This window comes from Ambystoma mexicanum, chromosome 9, assembly GCF_040938575.1.
Source record: "Ambystoma mexicanum isolate Mex_15411 chromosome 9, UKY_AmexF1_1, whole genome shotgun sequence".
In the NCBI taxonomy this organism is placed as follows: Eukaryota; Metazoa; Chordata; class Amphibia; order Caudata; family Ambystomatidae; genus Ambystoma; species Ambystoma mexicanum.
The window spans coordinates 1,509,015,652-1,509,041,207 of NC_090931.1; the positions used below are offsets into that span (position 1 = coordinate 1,509,015,652).

General features: G+C 44.8%; 1 protein-coding gene and 1 pseudogene across 1 annotated transcript in view; both read right to left on the reverse strand.

Annotated features, from left to right (window-relative positions):
• Positions 1–5,332: 5,332 nt before the first annotated feature.
• Positions 5,333–6,958, reverse strand: LOC138487546 (zinc finger protein 436-like; annotated as a pseudogene).
• Positions 6,959–7,013: 55 nt separating this feature from the next.
• Positions 7,014–25,556, reverse strand: part of LOC138489368 (zinc finger protein 391-like) — a 46,087-nt gene continuing 27,544 nt past the window's right edge. The window contains exon 2 of the mRNA XM_069617084.1: positions 7,014–9,856. Within this exon, the coding sequence (XP_069473185.1) occupies positions 9,443–9,856 (414 nt within the window). The 3' untranslated portion in view covers positions 7,014–9,442. The remainder of the gene's footprint in view (positions 9,857–25,556) is intronic.

A 25,556-nucleotide genomic window follows, 5' to 3' on the forward strand; every position in this document is an offset into this window, starting at 1 on the left:
AGAGGGACAGTGTCAGGATTTCTCCTGTGGCTAATGTGGGTTTGGGACATTTGGTGCACACTACGCATAATGGGCAACAGTCTGGACTTGGAAAAAGCAGGCTGTGGTCCAAGCGTCCGTATTTCAGGACCTTGTTGTGTCCCTATTGTAGGAAGCAGACCTGGAGGCAGCAGAATGCAGCATTCGGCATTAGAACTGGAAGGGACTTCATCTCCCAGCATGCGCGCGTGCTCGCGAGCAAAAGAACTACTTCAGGACAACGCCCGAAGATCAGCGCATGCGTGCTATGCGCGCAAGGATCCCTGCTTGTGCTAAAAGCTTTGGACCGGAGAAGACGTGCGGATAGAGGGCTCCTGCAGGCAGCGACCCGCGGGGCCACACCCCGCCTGCGGAAAACTGCAGGCCCCGCGCACCGTGACAGATAAGTGCATTTTATTTTGTGGGCAAAGCAAACTAATGCGAACAGGCGTTCGCTTGTAGTGAAATACAAATACTTTCAGCGTGTGCAGGAACACGCCGATTGGAGTCCGACGCTGTATGTACACGTCGGAAGTGGGGGGAGCCCCGACAACCTTGGGTGGGATTCTAAAGGCTGAATTGATTGATTACTTACCCAATGCCAAAAAGTAGTGTGAAGTAACACAACTTGTCTGACTTGACACGGAACGCATGAACGTGTGATTGTGCCGTGTGAGGAAACACGGTTGTAGACATAAACTCACATTTGTCTTTGGTTTTCTTGTAGCGGCGCTCCACTGTAGTGTACAGCAAGAACTTGTATCGGCGCCGTTAGTGTTACGGCAAGAACTGGGGTACAGCTCGCATACCTTCTAGCAGCATCACATGAAGCTAAGTGCCTTTTGGGTTATTCCAATTGTTGTGTTTGTTATTACTTGTTCCAGGGGGCATCTGTGTGGGAGGATAGAGGGTTGAGACTGCGAACAGCCCAGGAAGAGTAAAGGGAACGCTTCCACCAAACAGTAAAGTGTTATGTGCATGTACCATTATCATGATAGATTGAGACGAAGCAGGTCTCGGAGGTCATTGTTTGCTGAATGTAAGAGTGAGTGTCAGGGCGGAGTACTAGACGAATCTATCCTAAAACCCCCTTACCTACCCATTATCTCTCCCTTACCCTTTTCCCGGTTACCCTAATTCCCCCTACCTATCCACTCCAACGGACCCTAACCCTCTTTCCTGAGTTATTACCAAGCCAGGCACCAAAACCCAACGGAGAGGCAGGTGTACGTGCTACCTCCGCGCAAGGTTGAGTGTCTGACAGACAGTAACATCTACTCAGAGTTTGGAAGGTATCCCACCACATTTGAGACTCTTCAGCAAGGTGTATGTGTTTTTCCCCTCCCTCATGCTTCCTGGGGTGCAAACGGCAGCTAACACGAAATGGATCCAGATTACGCGTTATGAGCTGCTTCAATTGGCTAAGGCAATTGAAAATGGATTAAATGCCGTCTTAGAGGAGCTTAGAGCTTTGGATTTAAAGGCCATCCGGAACTATTTTATATTGGACCCTATGACTGCTATGGAAGGGGGCGTGTGCCATAAAATTGGTAGCACATGCTGCACAGCGACACCCACAAATGATGCAGCTAACAGAACCCTTACAGATGCTGTCGAGGAGATACGAGCAATACATGAAAGAATTACAAGGGAAACACAAGACATCACGTCAAAGAACTGGATGGACACCCTGTTTGCCTGGGACCTGGACTGGCTGGCAGCAATATTCAAAATAACTGTCCTTTTGCTTATCAGGATGCTTGTCACCACTGCATTGGCTGGTGGGTCATCAGCTGGTGTAAGTGCCAGCAAAGAAGAAATTGTTATATTATGTCTGTAAACAAAATAGAACTCAGTAAAGTGGTAGGTGAGGAACCCCCAAGTGCAAGTGAGAGTGAAGATGAAGTGGAGGTAATGTTTACATCACCCCCACAGGACTTACAAAAATACAAGGCTCTATGGAGCGAGTGCTCACACCAATGGGATGAAAATACTGGTACTTGGAAAATATCTGAAAGAGTATGAAGAGCAAGGGGACATAAAGAGGGTCACAGGGCTGTCGGTACAGAAGGAAATGAGTGGAAAAGAGATGTCAATCAAAAGATCGATCGAAGGGGGAATGTATTGAAGGTGCTGATCCAGCGCCAGATAGGGGTCGGACCTACCACCTGCGAGATTAAGCAAGGAAAACGAGGCACCATCTATGGGGTAAAACACAGGCATACAAACAAACTGCAGTCACACCATCGGAGAAGGACATGCAGGGAATTGCAGGAGTAGGGATGCATTGGGTGTACCATTGGCCCAAGGAACCTATGTATAATTAGCACATGATAGGGAAGAACTATAGAGGGAGGTCTGATACAGGTGCTGCAGCTGCACCCTTAATATTGTCTAAGAGACCCTCAATCTCATATATGTACAAGTTTACCTCTGTTAAGAGTGCAACCAGGCAGGCCACTTTGTGTGAGCCACTGACAGGTGAAATGTGTGGTGAAACTTAATGATTCAACATCCTCTTTGAAGTAAGATGTAAAGAGTATCATAAAATATGGAACCTAGTCAGTGTGGCACGCCCGACGGGCTTAAGGGGCAGCTTTAGTATTTCTCTCCCTGTGCTGCTCCTAATGATGTCAAATCTTTATATAAAAGCAGATGCACACCATAGGCCAGTCCCACTGAAGTCGAGATGGGAAAGATATGATAACATGATTGTACTGCAAATTCACATATATATTACAAGTTAAAAGTCAGTTGTGATTGATGGAGCAGGTCTCAGATCACACTATAAATCTGTAGCTGGGTCAAGATGGCAAGAAGAATAGTTAAAACATTTATTTTACTTCAGAGTACTTTTAACGGTATGTATAGAAAACATACAGGCTCACAGGCGTTCAGCCCTTCACACTGTGAAGCAGACCGCATCACCCTTGTTTCACTGATATCTAGCGTCTTTTGGTGCAGGGTGGATTTGGCCAAAAGAATAGCAAAGTGGTCGCACAGGATCCTGTGGAGGCGGCAGACTGCCTTACCCCTGTCCCCGGGCTTCACCAATGGCTTGATATGCAGTGTTCTTTGGAGCAGGTTGGGCAAGGCCAACAGAACAGCAAAGCAGCAGGACGGGTTAAAGTGGAGGCGGACTGCCTAACCCTTGTCCCTGGGGTTCGCCAAAGGCTCGATAGCTAGCATCTTTGAAGCAGGGTGAGCAGGGCCAACAAACAGGAAAGCGGCAGTACAGGATGCTGTTGAGGTGGCGGACTCCCGCAGACTGCCTTGCCCTTGACCCCAAGCTTTGGCATGGGCTCGATATCCGGCATCTAAATTTCGGCAGCAGTCGGGCAACCTGCTGAGCTATCATAATGGGAATGGTGCATGAACCATCCAGGTTATAAGTAGACATTCTCTGTGGGTGCTTAACCTATGAACTCTTTCTATGCAACATATTTATAATATGCAACATTCACCCAAAAGGTACCCTGGCGCTGAGTGCTTGGACAACAGGAGAGCGCAGCAGCGCTGCTTATGCAGAAATTCCAAGATTCCCAAAAGATCAGATTATCATCAGGAAATGAACAGTAGTTGGATGGGAATTCCACTTTTTGGCCTCCATATAACCCGTAGCCTTCAGATGGAGCACTTGCAGAACTCTTAGGAATATACACATTTCTTTTTGCAAAATATATCTTGATTTTATTTCCAATAAATAATGCACTGTTGTCATGGAAGTCCTTGTCCGACATGCACATGGCTTTTAATGATATGAATGAAGATTCTCTCGCTCTGTAGTTTAGTAATGCCGGTCTCTAGTATGTCACCTCAGTTGCCTTTAAAGACATGTATTCTGAGTAAAGCTCTTCTCATACTCTGTACACTGTTAGGGTTTCCCTCCGATGTGGGATCTCTGATGAGTCATCAGGTTTGATGCACAATTAAAGTGCTTACTACATGCTGCTATTTTTACCCACTTAGCAAGCCCTGCCCACCTGGTGCCTTCTTGGTTGCAGCTCTTTTTCCCTAGTTAAGGAGCCGTCCAGCCTCTTTCCCTTTGCAGATGGGGAGCAGGTGCCAGTGGGTCTAGGTCACCTGGCCTAAGCCCTGCCACCTTCTTAGCCCTGCCTCTTCCTTTCTGCTCTTAACTCTTAGATCAAGGGCGTCTCTTGCCCGGGCATCCAAAGCAAAGGGCAGATGAAGACAAGGGCAGATGAAGAAAAGGGCAATTCCGCTTTGGGCCTGTTTGGACCAGGAGGACTCAGGGCCCAAACCCCTGCTCACACAGCAGGTAAGCATGCACCAACATGTGTTCTCTCCCTCTGGTGACACAAGCCATCCCCACCCCCTCTGCTGCCCCCTATGATGTTCCCTTGTGCCCCCTTCTACCACACAGGTGTTGCCTGTTGTGCTTGATTCTTCTACCCTGCTACCCCTTCCCCACCTCCAGCCTACTTCTGCAGGAGTCTGTCCTGATATTTTCTGGTTTCACCATCACCGTCTTGTGGCCAATGCTGCATTTGACTTTTATGGACTTCATTCATTCATGGTGCGTCACCCTTTCTCAACTCTCATGCTGGATTTCCTTTGAATCTTGTACTCACGGTGGCCCTGAATCATGCTGTCCAATCTTCATCTTGTATCCTGGCTTGCAACATGATGTGTCACTACTGACTTCTGCAATTGTTTTCACTCTCACCTCTTGCTTCTCCACTCTTTGTGACTGCTTACTCTCTGTTCTCTCATCCTCTCCCTTTTCCTATCTCCTCCCCTCCTTCCCTTACTTTATTCTATGCACTTACTCTATCAGAATTGTCCCTGGACCTAGTATGATAGCAACCTTGTCTGTCTACCCCCATACCCTTGCTTGTTCCCCCCCAACACTGTCTGAAATGTCATCAGGCCTAGTACGATAGTCACTTGTTTTGTTCCTCCCCTCCCTTTCTGCACCCCTCTCCCTCACCTTTTGTTTTTCTCCAGCTCTACCAGAAATGTCATCAGGCCTAGTACGATAGTCACTTGTTTTGTTCCTCCCCTCCCTTTCTGCACCCCTCTCCCTCACCTTTTGTTTTTCTCCAGCTCTACCAGAAATGTCGTCAGGCCTAGTACGATAGTCGCTTGTTTTGTTCCTCCCCTCCCTTTCTGCACCCCTCTCCCTCACTTTTTGTTTTTCTCCAGCTCTACCAGAAATGTCATCAGGCCTAGTACGATAGTCACTTGTTTTGTTCCTCCCCTCCCTTTCTGCACCCCTCTCCCTCACCTTTTGTTTTTCTCCAGCTCTACCAGAAATGTCGTCAGGCCGAGTACGATAGTTAATTTCACATCCTTACTGTTCATGGCCTGTAAGAATGTCATTGAATCTCATTACAAGTTTGGCGCCAAACTTGCACATTGTTATGGCACCTGGCAATGAAGAAATACAGGGCCATTACAACCCTGGCAGACCCTGTATTTCCCCATTGCCAGGAGCCGGAATGCATTGCTCCCCATTCCCATTGAGCCCCTTAGGGCCTTAGCCCTTAGGGCTCAATGGGAATGGGGAGGTCGGATGCACCGGCACCATTCGTGAATGCTGCTGGTGCATCTGACATGCTCTGCTCGCGGGTGCCGGTACGCCCGCCGGGTCAAACATTGCGGGCGCAAAGGAACCCGCGAGAAGAACTCGTAGTTTGCCGGTCTGGTAACTACAGTACCAGCAAGCTTACGGGTACCGTAGTTACCGGACCGGCAAACTTGTAATGAGACCCATTGTATTTTCCCTTATTCCCTCCCTTGCCTTGAAGCGCATTGAAACACATAGTGAATAGGCGCTATATAAACTATCATAACATATCACTATCATATCCTGTCCACCCATAGGGCTTCTCCCCAGTATGTATCGTTTGATCATGCTCAAGGCTGAGTAGTCATTGGCGCTTTTCTTGCACTCTGTGCACTCATACGGCTTCCCTCCTGTATGGATCCTCTGATGCCGGATCAGAATCGATCTATGAGTGAAGTTTTTCACACATTCTGAGCACTGGTATGGACGCTTCCCAGTATGTACCTTAGTATGGCTAGTCAGAGGTAATTGGCGAGTGAAGCTCCTCTGACACTCTGTACACTGTTATGGTTTCAGTCCAGTGTGGGATCTCTTATGATTCATTAGGCTTGATGCAAGTTTAAAGTGCTTACCACATTATGTGCACCCATAGGGCTTCACTTCGGTATGGATCCTCTGATGCTGGATCAGAATCGATCTATGAGTGAAGTTTTTCACACATTCTGAGCACTGGTATGGACGCTTCCCAGTATGTACCTTAGTATGGCTAGTCAGAGGTAATTGGCGAGTGAAGCTCCTCTGACACTCTGTACACTGTTATGGTTTCAGTCCAGTGTGGGATCTCTTATGATTCATTAGGCTTGATGCAAGTTTAAAGTGCTTACCACATTATGTGCACCCATAGGGCTTCACTTCGGTATGGATCCTCTGATGACTGCTCAGGGCTGAGGGGTCACTGAAGCTTTTCTTGCATTCTGTGCATTGATAGGGCTTCTCTCCTGTATGGATCCTCTGATGACTGCTCAGGGCTGAGGGGCCACTGAAGCTTTTCTTGCATTCTGTGCATTGATAGGGCTTCTCTCCTGTATGGATCCTCTGATGACTGCTCAGGGCTGAGGGGCCACTGAAGCTTTTCTTGCATTCTGTGCATTGATAGGGCTTCTCTCCTGTATGGATCCTCTGATGACTGCTCAGGGCTGAGGGGCCACTGAAGCTTTTCTTGCATTCTGTGCATTGATAGGGCTTCTCTCCTGTATGAATCCTTTGATGAATGAAGTGAAGCTTTTCACAGACTCTGCACACACTCTGTACACTGGTATGGTCGCCCTCCAGTATGGATCCTCTGATGCTGCTGCAGATATTTTTTTTTTTATTGATTGATATACTTATAGCACAAGCTTTGTATAACATTTCATATAACACAGATTAAAATTCCATACATCAGCAAGAGGAAAATAAAAACATATACACATTCAAATTTTATTCAGATATTGGCACATAGAACATGGTACCTGTTATAAAAAACAATTAAAAATCTGTACAAGATGCATGTAGAATCTAACAAAGAAATATATTAAGTTAATATCATCACCTTGTAAAAATTCTTCCCATAATTTAGGGATGTCTGTCACCTTAATAGCATTATTGTAAGATTTAAAATAATTCATTCGTAAATAGTTAAGACTTTCACATTCTATGAATAAGTGCAGTAATGTTTCTTCAATGAAATTACGACATAGTCGACAGTATTTGTGGTCGTATACTCCTTTGTTCATCCAACTTTTTGGTGAAAGTGCAACTGATACGTTAAATTTAAGCAGGAGGTACGTGTGAAAAACATTTGGACTAGGGTATGCCAGAATGTATTTCGGCATGAATTGACGATGCCATCTCTGCTGGCAGTATTCAGTGGCAGACGTTAGACTTTCAAGATGGCGCATATTTGATAAAAAGGCAGACTCAGTTATTTTCTTTTTGAGCCAATATTTAATGTCGCCTGAGACATATGGGATGCTGCTTTCATACAGCCACTTAGTGTGGGTACGCTTCAAGGTCTCAATAGTGCCTATCAGAGAGATAACCTCAAGATTTAAGTAAGCATGTGTAAATGGGGTGATTATCGTATCAGTTGGCACCGTAATCAATCGTTGGTAGAACATTACACACTGGGTTATGTATACATTCCAGATGCCCTTTATATTGAACTCAAGGTATAAATATTCTATGCTTATGCATGAAGGGAGTCGAAACAAATGCCTTAATAATTTTGCTTCAAATCTTATTAGCACTTTTTGGAATGTATGGCTCCAGATGGCAAATGCGTATGACAGCATTGATGTAATCTTTGAATTGTATATAGATAGAACTGCAGAAGCACTATAGCCATTGTTCCGACCAATGAATGCACTTGGTGCATTTACCGAAGTCTCACATTTCAGTTTTACCTCTGACCAATGCAGGTCCCATTTAAGCTTATCATCAACGATAACACCCAAATATTTGTAGAATGAGACTTGTTCTATTGGTGCATTCGATAGAGACCATTGAAAACATCTCAGCCTCGATTTCTTAGTGAAAACCATGATTTTGCTTTTGGAATTATTTATCGAAAGGCCATTTAAGGATGCATATGTGGCTAATGCATTCAACATCAGTTGTAAACCAGCAGGCGTATAGTCGAAAAGTAGAAGGTCGTCGGCGTAAGCAAGCCGACCTATAGCCACACTCTTGATCGTAATAGGGTTGGCAGCATGGATGTTAAACGAAGCAATCATGTCGGCCAAATATAAATTGAAGAGTGTGGCGGCTATCATACATCCCTGCTTAACGGCACGTTTGGTAGACATTGATTGCGAAAGTTTACCCAGTGCGTTAAGACGGCCACTAACTGATGTGTCTGCGTGAAGAAGCATAAGCATTCGGAGCAAACCTGGAGGGATCCCCCATTCAGCTAATCTGCACCATAATTTATTCCTACATACGGTATCAAAAGCGGTGGAAAAATCAATGAAAGCACAGTAAACATCTAAGTTCCGCCGCGCCCACGAATGTTCAATTGATGAGCTTAAAATAAGGAGATTGTGTAGTGTGGGAGGAAGAATCTTATTAGTGTCAATCCATAAATTCAATTCATGGAGGAAGACTTTAGTGAATATTTTTGAAGTGGAGTCGAGCATGGCCAGCATGCGAAAATTTGATGGAGCGTCCCAGGCCCCCTTCTTATGAACTGTCAAAATGTTACTGGCTTTCCAGGATGGTGGTAAAATTCCATGTGGGCCAATAAGACAATATAATAAGTGCAGGGCAGCGCCCCATAATGATGGGTCCCTTTTTATGACTAGGTTGGAAATGCCATCAGGGCCAGCAGCACGGGAAGATTTCAAGTGTTCGATGATGCATATCCAAGATAGAGGCTTTACATACCCACGGTATCTCTGGAATCGGCAGGGCTAAAGAAACAGAATCGTCACTACCAAGTGTCATAGCTATATGTTTTGCCCATGACTCCTCATTAATGCAATTTATTTTTAATAATATATGCAGATGTGAGCTCAGAGTAAAGCTTTTATCACACTCTGTACACTTGTATGGTCTCTCCACAGCATGGATCTTCTGATGCTGGTGCAGAAATGAGCTCAGAGTGAAGCTTTAATCACACTATGTACACTGGTATGGCCGCCCCCTAGTATGGATCTTCTGATGCTGCTTTAAATTTGAGCTCTGAGTGAAGCTTTTATCGCACTCCATACACTGGTATGGCTGCACCCCACTACGGATCGTCTGATGCTTCTGCAGATCTGAGATCTGAGATCTGATTGAAGCTTTTCTCACACTCTGAACACTGGTATGGACGCCCCCCAGTATGGATCCTCTGATGCTGCTGCAGATGTGAGCTCACAGTAAACCTTTTCTCACACTCTGTACACTGGTATGGTCATACCCCAGTATGGATCCTCTGATGCTTGGACAGAGTTGATCTCTGAGTGAAGCTTTTCCCACACTCTGAGCACTGGTAGGGTCACTCCCAGTATGGATCTTCTGATGCTGGTGCAGATTTGATCTGTCAGTGAAACTTTTCTCACACTCTGTACACTGGTATGGTCGCAACCCAGTATGGATCCTCTGATTCTGCTGCAGATTTGAACTATAAGGGAAATCTTTCTCACACTCTGACCACTCGACAGATCTTTCCCCTGTGTGGGATCTCTGATGCATTCTCAGCTTTGATGTCGGATTAAAGTGCTTATCACATTCCGTGCACTCGTAGAACTTCTCCCCAGCATGCATCCTCTGATGGCTGCTCATTCTCTGTTGAAAGAAGCAGAGGTACCCTTTATTATTTATACTTTTTTAATTTTTTACCATTTAGTTTATGCACCAGAGTAGTACAATTGAAAGGACAAGCCACTGTTAATTATAAACAGACACTCTAAAACAATCCAAGAAGGGGAAAGCAGAAAGAAATGAAAATAAGAGAAAGAGAGAGAAATCTAAAGTAATGAAGTAAGGGAAAAAAGATAAAAAGAGAGATGGGAAATATATACTTTAAAATACTGTGAAAGTTAACATACGAATACATTCTATATTACATTATACTTCATATATAACCTTTTCACAAAACAAAATGTAAAAACACTTCAGCTTAAGAAATCCCTCTCTGATTAAGGTCTCATTGATTTAAAACAATTTAAATATTTCTTTGATAAACTTTGTTAATGCAAAGATCAGTTTAACATTTTTCCCCCAGCACAAATGATCCCACAATTCTGATGTGCTTCTAGAGGGTATTTCTTGTACAAACTCCCCCAAGAAGTGTGTTCTCAGTTTTGTTATTGCAGGGCAGTTCTCCCCTGATGCCACAGCATGGATTACCGCCTTCCTACAAGGCAGAACCATGCAAGTATTCTCTGACTTAGCCTCCGCCTCACCCACCATCATACTCTGTGGTGTGCCCCAAGGCTCCTGCCTCTCCCCCACCCTCTACAACATCTTCACATGACCCCTCTTCCTCATCCTCGACGCAATGGGTATCTCCTACACCACCTACGTGGACGATACTCAGATCCTCCTCACCCTCACTGGCAACTATGACACTGACTCCCTGACCCTTAACAACCTCTACAACACCATCCAAGCCTGGATGGCAGACAATGGACTAGGCCTCAACTCTGACAAGACCAAATTCCTCCTGGTAGGTTGCCCCGACACGCTATAAAATCTAGACTCCCAATTTAGTCACTTCACCATCGATGCCATCAAAATTCCTGTCTCAGACTCAGTCAAAACTCTTGGAGTCTATTTGGATTCCAACCTATCCATGGACAGACAAGTCAACGCAATTGCCTCCTCAGCCGCATATCATGTTAAACTGATCAACGCAGACAGGCCCTTTCTCTCCAAAAAGAACTGCACAAACACAGCCAGAGCCATCACTGGCTCCAGGCTAGACTACTGCAATGTACTCTTTCTAGGAACATCCAATAAAAACCTGGAGAGGCTACAGGTCATCCAGAACAGTGCTCTCCGTGCAGCACAAGGCATCGCTAAAAGGGAACACATCTCGGAGGCTAGAAAACTAGCCCACTGGCTCCCAATAAAGGAAAGAATCGTCTTCTAAGCTCTGACACTGACCCACAAGTGCATTCACCTCACTATTCCTGATTACCTCTCTCAAAGGATCCACCCCGTCTCCTCTACAAGACCAATCATATCACCCTATACCAACATGCTCTGTGTGCCACTAGTAAAAAGAGCCAGAGCGGGCGGATCCAGCTTCCCATATCTCGCACCCACGCACTGGAATGCCCTACCTCCCACAATCCAAGGTGAGGCCTCCCTCTTCGCTTTCCGTAAAGCAATGAAAACCATCCTCTTCTCATAAGGTCCCTTGTATCAGCATGAATACTATACATATGACCCACTGCATAAGCTGTAAAGACCAATTGCATAAACTGTAATGATAACTATGGGCCTCATTACGAGGCTGGCGGTATCCTTTTTTTCCACATTACCGGGTCATGCCGAGTTTGGTGGACCCGGTAATTGCCCATTCGTGGGTGCCGGTAGTAAGGGACTCCCCATCCCCATTCGGCCCCATAGGGCTCAATGGGAATGGGGAGGGTGGTAGCACCGGTACCGTTAATAACGGTACCAGTATTACCATCAAGTTCTGCTCGCGGGTGGCGGTATGGCCACCTGGTCAGACCAGGTGTCTGCAAGGGCCCCCTCGAGCAGAACTCGTAGTATGGTGGTATGGTAACAACAGTGCCGGTAGCGATACCGGCACCGTTTTTGCCTTTGCCACCATACTCGTAATGAGGCCCAATGTCTGTATTGATTTATAATGTGCCAACGACTGCTACCATGCCAGTACCTCTGTAACTAAGCTCTTGCAAGTAACAGCGCCTCAATGCCCTTGGGCTGTTTGCGCGCTATATAAATATAAATAAATAAATAAATAAAGTAGAGTGTCAAATGTGTCAGTGTTTCTTTGTGGGGTTTAAAAAGTCTACATTTCTGCACATTTCTCTCAGCGCGATTATGAGTTTTGAGGATCTCTTGCGTGTGTATTAAATTCATCCTAAATCTCATATAAATGGCACACTGGGGGTCAATATGTCCCTGGCAGTAGCCATGCCTGTAGTACAGGCACGGCTACCAGCAGTATCATTTTTTTTTCCGGCGCCCAGGAATGGGCAATTACCGGGTCATTACGCCCTTGCCGGACCCGGTAATCACCCATTCCGGGGGGCCGGAAAATATTCTTCTCCAGTCCCATTTGAGCCCCTTAGAGCTCAATGGGAATGGGGAAGCTGGATGCACCGGCACCATTCGTGAATGGTGCCGGTGCATCCTACATGCTCTGCTCGCGGGTGCCAGTACTCCCACCAGATCCGACCTGGTGGGTGAAAAGGCACCCGCGAGCAGAACTCGTAGTTTGCCGTTCCGGTAACTATGGTACCGGCAAGCTAACTGGTACAGTAGTTACCGGACCGGCAAACTTGTAATGAGGCCCAATGTTTCGGACTGGGACAAAGTAGGTATCTATGCAGTGTGTTCAGAGCCTTTGGTTCCTTGCCAAGATGCGCAAAGAGCTTAAACCTGGATTTGAGCGCTTCAGTAGAGATGCAATCCCACTCCCATATTTTATTTTTAGCTGCGTCCAGGTTGGACCACAGCAGTGCTTCATTGATGCCTGCCCCACACAGTATTGTGGCACAGCGCTCTCGCCAAAGTTCTATGACTCCAATCCCCTTGTTCCCATTTTGTTTGGGTTTCAGTATCTTGAAATGCAGGGGAGTTTTCACGATCATTAGTGTTCGGTATAGCAATAGGGACTTCGAAGCCACTATGACGTATATTGAAAGGAGCCCTAGCTCATGTCTTATTATTGGTATTGGTATTCCTCTGGGCAGGTGGAGTACTTTTTTCCAGAACAAGTCTTCCAGCGTTGGCCAGATTGTCCATGGCAAGCATAACAAGGCTTCTGCTCCGTACACTATAATGGGGATAACATTTTGCTAATACAATTTCAGCTCCAGTACTAGTGAGAATTTACCAAACGTATTATGTATACTGTGTAGCCACGTTTATCATCTCTAGCATTCAGTTCCAATTTGCCTGGGTTGTCATCTAGGCTTCCCATATAGCTAGCCTTTTTGGGCTGTCCGCCCTTTCGTTCCCCAGTAACCAGGTGAATATATTACTTTCACCGCCCTTTCGGTTTTCCAGAACCAATATCTTTGATTTTGATGCATTTATTTTTAGACCGTTCTTGTTTACATAGATCTGAGGGTGTCTAGTTTTCTTTGCAGTCTGATCAGCGTTTGATCCAGAGCGACCAGATCGTCCGCATATAAAATCCAGCCTATAGGCTCTCCATTGATTTTTGGCGGAAATGCACCGCTAGTCTCCATTGTGGCCGTTAGATCTGATATAAACAAGTTGAACAACTCTGGCGCGATTGGGCAGCCCTGTTTCAGACCGCTTGCTGTGGGGATTTCTCTGGATAAAAGACCCTTCTGGGTTAATCTAATCTGGATAGATGTGTTTGAGTATAATGCTCTTATTGGTGCCAGACGATCTTTCGGGCAATACCACACTATCATTTTGGTCCAGAGTGACTCCCGATCCATACTATCGAATGATTTTGCAAAATCGATAAAAGCAATATCAATTTTCTGTTGCTTTTGTATGGCTCTAACCTTAAGGATATTCAACAGAAACAAATTCAGGCTACACCCCACTTCCTGCACAAATCCTGTCTGTCTCACATCGTAATACCCAGAGTCCATAACCCAGCGCTTCAATCTAACCAGACTAAGGGATGCAAAAACCTTCCCCAGGACATCAAGAAGAGTGATAGGGCGATAGCTCTCTGGATCCGTCATATCACCGTTCCTGAATATTGGTACTATCACTTCCGTTTTCCTTGTAACAGACACCCTTCGCCTGATCATGATCTCCCCAAACAGATTCATGCAGAAGGATGCCCACTCTTCCGGTGGCTGTTTAAAGATTTGGATTGAGAGTCCATCTGGGCCCGGGGCTCTGGAGTTGCTAGCTCTTTTTATCAGCCCAATTAATTTGTCCTTTGTTATATCCAGGTTCCACCCTACTTCTCCGATCTTGTACCTCTGATGGAGCTCCTTTGCCTCTGTCTTACCCAGTAAATTTCCATAAAAAGCAACTCAAGCCTCCTCCCGGACAGCCGTTCCCTGGAGTGCCGACTGCGAGCCAACCACCTCATTTAACACATAAGCTCCTAGCATTGTTAGCTACAATGATCTTCAACATGCTCTCCTCATCTTGGAACAAAATGTTTCTCTTGCAGGAAGGTGCAATTAGTTCTGAATGTTTGACTGAATGTTTGACTTTCAGTACTTAAAATCAGTGCTCAGAATGTGCACTCACTGAGTCACCGTACAGAAGACAATACATCTATTACCACTCTAGCTACTTTAAACTATAAGGAAGCTATACTCCAGGCAAAAAAGTCACTTATAATAAACGCATTGAGCAAGCCAAATCCAATACCAAAGAACTCTTCAGAATCTTGAAAGAATCGGAAACCCCTGTCACTGCACCTGACACCTCATCAAAGACAGCAGCTGGTGCTCGAATATCCAAAACGCTCTCCTTGGTAAGATAGCCACTCTTCAAGACAAAATCAACAATAAACAGACTAGCCTACAATCCAACTTGCAACCTAACTCTCTCCCCACTATAGACTACTCTATCCCAGATTCATTGACTCTGTTCAGTTTCTCACCCTTAACTATCACTGAAGTAGATAATATTATCAAGAGCCTCAAACCTTCTAACTGCCAAGGGGACCTCTGTCCAGCGCCCATCATCAAGGAAGCGGCCCACGAGCTAGCTCCCTTCATCACAACTCTCATCAATTCCTCATTCAGCACAGGGACTGTACCGTACCCCAGTACCTGTACAATTTGAAGGATGCCTGGGTTATCCCGCTCCTATAAAAACCAAACCTGGATGCCAATATACCCACAAACTACAGGCCCATTACCACAGTGCCGTTCCTACTAAAAATCCTTGACAGAGCAGCCTACCTACAGATTCAAGACTATCTTGAATCTAATAAACTCTTGGGTCTAAAGCAATCTGGATTTTGACCCCGCCATGGAACTGAAACTGCCCTTATCAACCTCAAAACACAAATAGAAGATCTAAGAGATAAGGGCAAACTTGCTCTACTACTTCTTCTAGATCTCTCGGCGGCCTTTGATCTCGTCAATCATCAAATTCTGTGTCGGCACCTTAAACTAGCCGCTCATTTTTCTGATAAAGCCACAGCCTGGATCGCCTCATTCCTGGACAACAGATCGATGCATGTCTTCTCTCCAATAGCAGCAGCATCGCCGGCACCCGTCACCTGAGGGGTTGTACAACGTGTTCACAAAACCTCTATTTGATATTTTGGACTATCTGGGTGTCACATATACTAATTATGCTGACGACACCCAGATACTCATCCCCATCTCTGGAGACTATGTTGCCGACTCTCTCTCTGTGAATGCCATCTACCTAGTCATCCAAGCCTGTATGGTGCAACACGGACTCTGTCTGAATGACAAGAAGACAGAGCTCCTCATTCTCGGCTCCCCTCAAAAATTATCCAAACTGGCCCCTGAGTTCAACTCCTTCATGATCGATGGTAACACTATCAAAGCAACCAAGGACACCAAAACGCTAGGGATCTATCTCGACTCTACTTTATCCTTGGCCAGACAAACAAATGCAGTTTCCTCTGCAGCGGCTTACACCTGTAAGCTTATTACAGCTAGCCGCCCATTCCTATCACCAGCCAATTGTGTCACATTTGCCAGGACTCTTGTGCTGTCAAAAAGTGACTACTGCAATGCCCTCTATCTGGGCACTAACAAATGTAATTTAAACATGTTACAAATCATCCAAAATAACTCAGAGCTGCCCTCAACATCCCTAGGAACCAACACATCTCAGCCACCAGACGCAACTTATGCTGGCTCTCCGTCTCCCAACGAATTACACTGAAAACACTCGCCCTCACCCACAAATGCCTTTCTAACCAAGCACCACTTTACTTGGCCAATTGATCCACTCTACACAACACTAACAGACCCCGCAGAACTGCTCAGACTAACTGCCTCGCTATACCACGCTTTAACCTGCAAAGATCTGGCGGAGCCAGCTTCCCAGTTATGGCGGTGAAACTGTGGAACTCTCTTCCCAACTTGATAAGATCTGAACCGTCCTTCCACAGTTTCAAAAATATGGCTAAAGCCTGGCTATTCAAGACCCATCACCCATCTACCAATCACCTCCCATGCGTTTACCACCTATCCTCACTCATGGTACATAGGTTATGAGGTTATGTCCTTTCGCTCTCCCGTAACTGCTTTTTGTAAATATGTATGATTTATGTATATATGTCTATAATGTCTTTCGTAATTTCTATTTTGTAACATAAACTGTAAAATTGTATTGCCATGTTTGTCTTATCATGTTGTAACTAAAACATGCACCCGGATGCTCTCGGTCCTGGTGCACTCTATAAATAAAATAAATACAAAATACAAATTGGCTACTGATAATACTCTCTGTGTATGTGTAGAATTAAGGTGGCAAGTCAATTATTATGGCTGGCTAGTAGCATGCAACATGAAATGTTTCCACCCGCTTAAAATACTACTCAGTTTTGTAGATCTGATTGACTTTCACATGATACATGAGAACACAAATCACATGCTAAACCAACTGGAAATATTGATAAAGAAATCAATACATAACCATTTGTATCTCGTTTTCTCCATCATAAATGGAAGATATACCCAAATACCAGAATCTAAATTGATGTATGCCTTAAACATTTAATTTAGGCTACTACTGTACTTTTAAAGTAGTACGTATTAGTACACCCAAAGGGCATGATTCATGCCCTTTGGGTGTACTACTACTTACTACTGATAACATACTTGATCAATCCATGTCCTCCACCTTACCCAAACCTCCATCTGCCTAGTTTGAGGACATATAAATCATTGACTAGTTTGAGAAACCTGAGGGTATTCTCCCAGTAAGACCCCGGGATTCCCTTATCCAGCTGGCCAGGACACGGCCATTGCTGCTGGATCCAGTTCCTGGGGGTGGACCAGTGGGGGAGATCACCTGAATAGGGGAACCCGAGGTTATGCTTGGGAGATTGACCCAGGTGAGACGCAGTATTACATCGGAGAAAGGGATGAGGAAGATGAGGTCCCTGAAGAGTGTGTGGGATATATCAACTCGACCTCCCTTCCATTCGATAAGCTTCCTTTTAAAGAATCCCCTCTGCCTCTGATGAATCCGCCGCCTTCAGAAAACCATCCTTCTTTGAATCCTTGTTTTTACATTTCCCATCAGAATACTCCCAATCATTCTTTTTAGTGTCCCTCCAATTATTATTTCCCATATTCCCAACCTGCTCAGGTAACATACTACACTTTCCATAATTTCCCTTGTTTATTTCACAATCCCTTCTGTTCAGTTTTACATCCGGTCACTCTTGCTCATTTCACCAACCGTCCCTATCCCGTCCCTTAAGATACTCTGGAACTCCAAACCCCCCCTTCTGTTACATGAATACTGTTTCACACTCAAAACTGCAAACTAATGTTAAACCTATGTACCTGACATGTCCCATCCTGAGGGTCAGTCAAAGTCAGGCAATTGACTCAAATCACACACACACCTGACTGCCCTTCCCTTTCCCCACATGGATAAAAGGTGGAGTAGGAGAGAGCAGTACGAGCAAGGCAAGAAAGGCGAGCATAGCAGACATCAAGACGAGACAGCTACCAAGCGGCAGTTCAAAAGAAGGAGAACGGCAGTAGGAAGTGAGAGGGTGGCGAGGACGAAAGTAACCTGCCCCTTTTCGTCCAAGTCTCGCAGAACCTTCAATGATGAGACCGTGAACAATAGCACAAGCAGAAGCGAGGGAAGCTACCATGCCCGTTCTACTGGCCTTGACTCCGAAGATGCCAAAAGCCAAGAGGTTCAGCACAGCCGGTGAGTCAGGGGAGAACCGATAAGAACTGGGCTGTGTTGAGTAAAGATCACAAAGTGGCAAGATTGAGGCATATGGCAAAAAACTGTATATGAACTGTAAAAAGAGGCTTAAGGGGAGACCAGCAAAAGAGGGAAGCAGGCACCACATGAGTGCTACCTCGAGAGACTCTGGTTGCAGCCCTCTAGAAGCGAACTACGGAAGCCAAAAGGCCAAAGAAAAGGCTGCCAAAGGAAGCAAAGTGTTCTTCAGAGAGGGTTGAGCAAAAGCCCTGTACATTCAAAAGATTTTGATCCGGAAGTTGACTAGAAGTAAGGGAAGTGAATCCTGCATGGTGAATGAAAGAAAGGGACGTGAATCCCGTGAACCAATTTGAAAGCACCACAAAGGCAATTGTGTGTCCGAAGGAGGGATGGCCGAGAGAAGGGATGAATTCTAAAAGTCCATAGAAACAGATTTATGACAAAGGGGAACCCAGAAGAGGGGTGTCTACCGAACTGTGTGAACAAACATTAAGAAAGTAAGGGAATTGGATCCCGCTACATAGAGGAGAAAGCCATAGAAAACCCAGAAAGGGGAGGCAGAAATCCAAGAAGGGTCCGAGCCCGGACAAAGGAGATTCGGGGTGAAGCTAATACTCAAACACTGACAGTAGAGAGAGGTCCGAGCCCAACCGAGGGAGATCCGAGGGTGAAGTCGTCACCCAAGTGCTGGCAGATAGGAGAGGTATCACCCAAAGTTTAAATAGAAGAAAACAGAGTTACAGAATAAGAAGGTTCAGCCCCAGAAGAGGGGGACTCGAGGGTGGAAAAAAACACTCTGTGTGAACTGTAGCTTAGAGCTAATAAGTGTCGGCCCTGGAAGAGGGGGACCCAGAGGTGACCCAATATCACCCAAGAGAACTATCATTTGTTAAAGGAACATTTGTCGTTTTCTAACACCTCTGGCCCGCAAGGGGAAGTGACTTTCTAAAGAAACAAGACTTGGCCATCAAAGAACTAGAAGCTAGAGACCGTACTGTGCTACAAGCTCCAAGCTCCAGCCTTACCCTTTTTGTTAACCATGGGGAAGGGAGACCCAGGCTACCGCCTCCTGACTTATTATTTGAGAACACTTCTTTCTTTCTTGAAACTTATCATACACCCTTTTGCATCTAGCGTAAGGAATTGGCAATTTGTTTGCTTAGTATAGGTCTTTTAGTTTGACACAACGCCAATAGGACCGCCTTATTTTAATTTTATGGTCGGTGTTTGTCCCCATCTTAGATTTAGATCAGATTAGGCATTTTTCCAACCTGCATACACCTTTCATTGTTCAAATAAACACCCTGGAACTGTGATCATTTGTGTCTGTCTTACTTGTTGTCACCATGAGTTCCTTACAGTAGAGATGTTGTGTTTGATGGAAATAAATCTACAAAGTGTGCAAATCCCTGTAGCCTTTATAAAAACATGTTGTGTTTAATCTGGCCGTTAGGTATCATCATCAATAATTAAGATACCATGTTTCCGTCTACATTTAACAGTGGTATTAGCAAGTGACACGCGCAAAGTGCTTTGACCTTCCTTTCTTCCTGAAACACTATTTTCCTGCTGGGAGAAACTGATGTTATTCAAACACTGTTAAAAGATAAGGTTCTTTTAAGAATTCACAGACACACAACGGCGGCCATCCATGTGGGAGCGAGAGTCCATGCGGCTGCCCGAGCCTAATGCAGGAATTGGTTGTTTGGAGTCAGACTGGCCTATAGAGAAATCAGGTGATGTACACAACTGGTTGGTGCTGAAGAAAAGTAGGACACTGGCTAAATTCTTGCTTCGCCTTTGGAATCTTTAACCCCAGGTTGGTAACTTCTTCAGCAACCATTTCATTGTGTGATCCTGGGCAAGTCATATGTGACGTTGCCCGCAGTGCCTGAGTTCTAACGTTTGTTACCTAGAATTCAAGAGCACATAGATTCCTATAGGGCGTGCTTATGCCAAAACTAATCTTCACCAAGGCACAATGGAAGTCAGTCCCAAAAGGCTGCCGCCGACTGGAGACGGTGTCTGCCGAGGAATCCTGAAGTGAAGCACCTGGACATTGAAGTTCATTATCATCAACCAGGGTGCGGAGGACCGCCGTGACCACTAGAAGCCGTCACGTCAGGTTGCCCAGAAGCAGGGACAGCTTGACGCTGAGCTGCCGACGACCGGAGCCGCAATGCTCCACCTGTGCCTAAGACATTTGAAACAAAGAACTCCTTTACCATCACCGTTGACTGTTATGTCCCACCGGAGAAAGTCGAGGTCATCGACGAACTGAGGAGAATCTGCCAGTGGGTTTCCCGCCACCCGAAGTCCACAAAGACCAATGAAGATCCGAAAGCCAGCCGTAGTTGAGTCACGATCATCGATGCCGACATCCGATGCCTGCTGTCAGGCCTACGTTCTTCATCGAGTCATCTTTGCAGCAACAAACTGTTGTCCTCAAGGTGCACCGCACGCTTTGCCTTCACAAGACCTCCATGACTGATTGTCGATGAGCACCGCAAAGGTCGAAGCTGCTATCTAGACGACAGTGTTCATATTTCTTTGAGGACTATCAACGGCTGTGGCTCCTGTTTTAAAGGGAGTTCACCCACGAGGGATCCGTCGATGAACTGTCGAAGAAACTCTGCTAAACTCAGGTACATTGGGGTAGTAGAACATTTTAGCAGGAGACAAGACTATTTTAGACATATATGGACTGGAAGTGTTGATACACTTTATTTACAGGTTGACCAGGTGGTGGGGATCCTCACACAGAACTGTGACGTAGTAGCTAAAGTACTATTCTGCCATTGTTTAACCTAACTTGTCTTCTTTCCTATGTCTGATGTTGATTCCCAATGCTATTTGACTTGTATGCAATTGAAACTGTCAGCAGTTGGTACATTTTAAAGGAGTCAAGAGTTAGCTATGGTACCACATAGACATTGTACATATTTACCATATAGGATTTGCCAAAGCACAAAGATAATTATTGATTGTACATATCAAGAGCCCCAGGTCCAGATGGCTTGTCAAACGCAGTGCTAAAAGAAGATCCAGGAAAATGGGCAATTTTCTGCGAAAGACTCAAGAGAATTGTGAAGCGAGGCCAAATACCAAGATCATGGAAGTTGGCTATCATCGTTCCTATTTTTAAAAAAGGTAGTTAATAGGATGGATCCTAAAAATTACCGACCAATCGCCCTGCTAGATTGTGTTGGAAAAATGTTTGCCGCTATTTTGCTAAAACAACTAAAAACCTGGATCAAGGACTCGAATACCTATGATAAAAGACAATCAGGCTTTGTCGAAAATGTGGGGTGTAATTTAAATCTCCTGATTCTAGGACTGATGAAAAGAAGGGCCTACACAAACAAACAAAAACTGTATATAGCCAGTATTGATCTACGACAAGCCTTCGATAGCGTGAATAGAAGTCGGCTCTGGGAAAAATTGGCCTCCAAAGGGTGCCCCTCTGATCTCTTGAAAGCGATCAAAGAACTGTACGCCGAAACTTCAATAAGAATTAAACTAGATCAAGGTGGAAATTTATCTGAGGATATAAAAACAGCAAAAGGCCTTAAACAAGGATGCCCGCTAGCAGCCACTTTATTCTGCTTTTATATCGAAGACCTGCAACAATGCTTTGAAAACATCAGGACTTTTCCACTGAGATTAAACTGTAAACCAGTCAACCATCTGCTTTATGCTGACGACCTGATAATCTTAGACCATACACAAATTGGTCTGCAACGTGCTTTAAATCAGGTTGAAAAATATATAGAAAATAATGACCTAGAAATAAATGCAGATAAAACCGAAATATTAATAATCGGTGATAAAAGATGGAAAAAGACCAAAAATGAAGAATGGAAAGTGAATGAAACCTGGATAAAACCATGTGATGAAATGAGATACTTGGGTTTACAAATAAGCGGAAAAAAAATGAAGAGCCCTGGAAAAAGATGCTAAAGACAAAAACTAAACAGCTAACAGCCCAAGCAATCATCATCAACAAAAGATACGGAAAATTCTCTCTCTGCCCAGTGATAACATTCTACAGGCTCAAAGTAATTCCTACACTAATATATGGAGCAGAAACTGGTACAAATATCCCAGAGAAATTCTGGACCACTTTAGAAGGTCTTTTTTGGAAAACCGTCCTCCCAATACCAAAAGCAATTCCAATCTCGGTAATTCGCCATGAACTAGGTCTAACATCAATATATATACACATCCGCTACAATCAATTGATGTTGTATAGAAAAACAATGAATAATCTAACACCTCCCCAATTTGAAATATTGGGCAAATCCAACAACTATGAAGAAAAAGCAGTAGAAGATTGGAAAAACGGAAATGAACAAACCCTGACAGAATTTGGCCTTAAAACCCAAACACTAGCGGAGAAACCAACAGCTGTAAAAAGAGCGCTTTGGGCTGAGGACTGGTCGAATACTGAAATAAAACGAGCTTTGTCAAAAACTCATACACTTCTGAAATCCAATTGTGGTGTGATGTCTATCTTACCAGACTATTTGAAAAAGTTCCCAAATTTGAAACAAAGAGATCTGTTATTATGTTTCAGACTGAATATTCTACAAAACAAGACAACAAAAGCAAGATATACGAAAGAGGAAATATGTACAAAATGCATATTGTGCAAAAGAAGCGAAGAATCTCTAACTCACTTAGTGTTATTCTGCACAGAATTAAGATACCTGCGAAACTTGTTTCTAGCAAGTAACATCACTGACTTATGCGGTCTAGATGCGGAGAAATGGTGCAGTCTAATCTACGCTTGCCAATCCCCAAAAATAAACTTTGCAACGGTCAAATTTCTAGAAAATACCCTAAAAAGGCTAGACCATATCGATGAGGGAAACGCATCGTAAACAATGAATTTGAACGACTGAAAGGATGTGTTGAGTTAATGTTAGATATTCACTTGTTACTCCAAACCATTGATCTAATAATTTTATCTTAATTAACATTGTTGGTAATCAAAACTTATTTTAAGTTCTCCACTCGAACCCGAATGGGGTTTTAAATTAGTTTAGCCTTCTCCGGTTTTTCTAGTTATTCTTCAGTTAATTTTTTAGTTATCTTTTTAGTTACCCCTTATCTTTTACTTATTCTTTGGACCGTTGCTTTGTCTAGTTTGATGTGATTTCATTACGCAAGATCTCTTTATGAAATGTAATGTTTTACTGATCGTGAAAGGTTTGAAATAAACCAAATACACTTAAATAAAAAAAATAAAAAAATTGTGCATATATGTTGAACCTTATTTATATAAAGAACTGTGTTATCACATAATATAGTGTGTGAACATTCCTTTGTTGGGGGCTTGGGGACTCCAGTGAAATTAAGAACCAGCCTGCATCACCTCCTGAGAGCTTAAGCTTGTATTGCTCGTCCTTCGCTACCCTAAACAAATTCTTGGCTGGGGTGCTCTGTGCTTCTACTCTACCATATAGAGGGCAGGAGAACAGACACCCCTTTCCAGTCTTTACACGCTCTTTGCCAGCAGTAACAAGAAGAGGGGCTGCATGCCCAGCAAGTCCTCGACAGGCACATACAGGGCCTTAGATAGGGGCCTGCCGGTGTTGTCATTGGATGTATCAGGGCAGCCCTGGCCAATGCCACTGCATGATGCAGCTGGGTAGAACAGAGGGGTGTGGGAATACTATAGCCTGATGCAAGCAGCCATCTTGGAAGGGCCTCGAGGTGGTGGGCAGCTTGAAGCTTTGTGTAGAGCATGGAACTTAATCTATGCAAGCGGTGCTTCTGAGACACATAGAATGTGTTCAAGTCAATGATTGCAATTCTGCAGTAAAAACCGCACAGATGACGAATTATATAAAAACATTATTTGAATTTCCCTTACAAATGTGAGATGCAGACCGCTTGCCTCTCTCATCGAGTGTGCAGGTCCAGATGGCGTGAAGGGGTAGAAGGAGTCTGTTCCTCTGTGGCTCTCTGATGAAGAAGTGAGTGACAGGGATGATACCACAGCGGCTGCTGCTTCTCCTCCCCGCCTTGGTCAGTTATGCAGGAGGGCCTTTGGTATCTCCGACACACAATACAGGATTCTTCAGCCTGGTTTCCAGGCCTTATACGTTCTGCCTCAAAGGTTTCTTGAAAGTAACAGCGTCTTGCCGGAAAGGTCAAGGACATTGCCTTCTTATAAACCCTTCTTGGTTTGCCGTCTTTCTCCCCTCGCTCAGCAGCCGACTCAAAACTGCTGTTTATTTGGGGGCTTTGCCTCGCTCAGAGTGTGCTCTTTTATCTGTGCAGGGAATTTTATTGGAAGTCAGGTGTGAGTGATTGTCAGTAACTGCCTGACAGTGCCTGACCATAGTAGCAGGACATGTCAGATCCACTGCTCGGGTGTGAGTCTGTTTTCTCCCAGAGTGGGCTATCGATGTGAAAGTGTTAGAGAAGGGAACGGGGTGGGGGTAAGGTTCCACCATATCTTACCTGGAAGATGAGGTAAAGGTGTTACAGGGGAGGGATACCGTGTCTCACCATCCAGTGTCCCACTTCCACTCCCCGAATACCCCTCACCCAGGTGATCCTCCCGCATTGGTCCACCCCCGATAACTGAATCCAAAAGCGATGGCCGAGTCCTGGCCAGCTGGATGACAGATCCCTGGGGACTATCGGGTGAGACACCTTCTGGTGTCTCACACTAGACAGACAGTAACCAGACCACCCTGTTGCCTGAATGCATGAATAAGGAATTGTAAACATAGGAAAGAGGTATCAACGCTCTCTGGTAAAGCCTGCTGGAGGAAGAAGAGGGTTTCTGTGGATTAATAGGGAGACGTGGAAAGGACGGGTGTCATGGTAGTAAGACGAAGATCCAAAACCAATCAATTGTCGAGTTGGACCCAGGCGGAAATGCTGAAAATGTCAACTGACCTGAGTGTCCAGCTGCGTGTAAATGGGGAAGAACTACGCAGTGTGATGTGAAGTACAGAACGAATTCAGCTTGCTGGTGAGAGCCATCAGGGAAGATGTAGACATAAGGATAGAAGGGAAAGAGTAGGAATCCATTAAAGTAGAGAGAATCACAAGCCTAAGGGCAGGAAGAGGGTACATTGAGAAACTATTGCAAATTGGACAAATGATGTGGAGGTAATTCTGAAACCTATCAGGTTTACGGGAGAATCTCAAGTACTTTGGAAGGTGATCCGTCACAAGATCACCAAAATACTGAGTTGGATGAAGCTTCAAAAGGGTTCCAACAAAACAAGTCCATACTGCAGAGTATGGATGTCTATGAATATAATAAATGGATGAGCCTTGCAGATCCTATACTGGGAGGAGATCAGTGGCACACAGGGCTGCAGCCAAATAAGTAAGACTATCTCCTCTTGCCTGACCATCCCCCAATGGGTCCCGCATAGTGCAGAAAAGATGTAGGGAGGAGGAATGTATG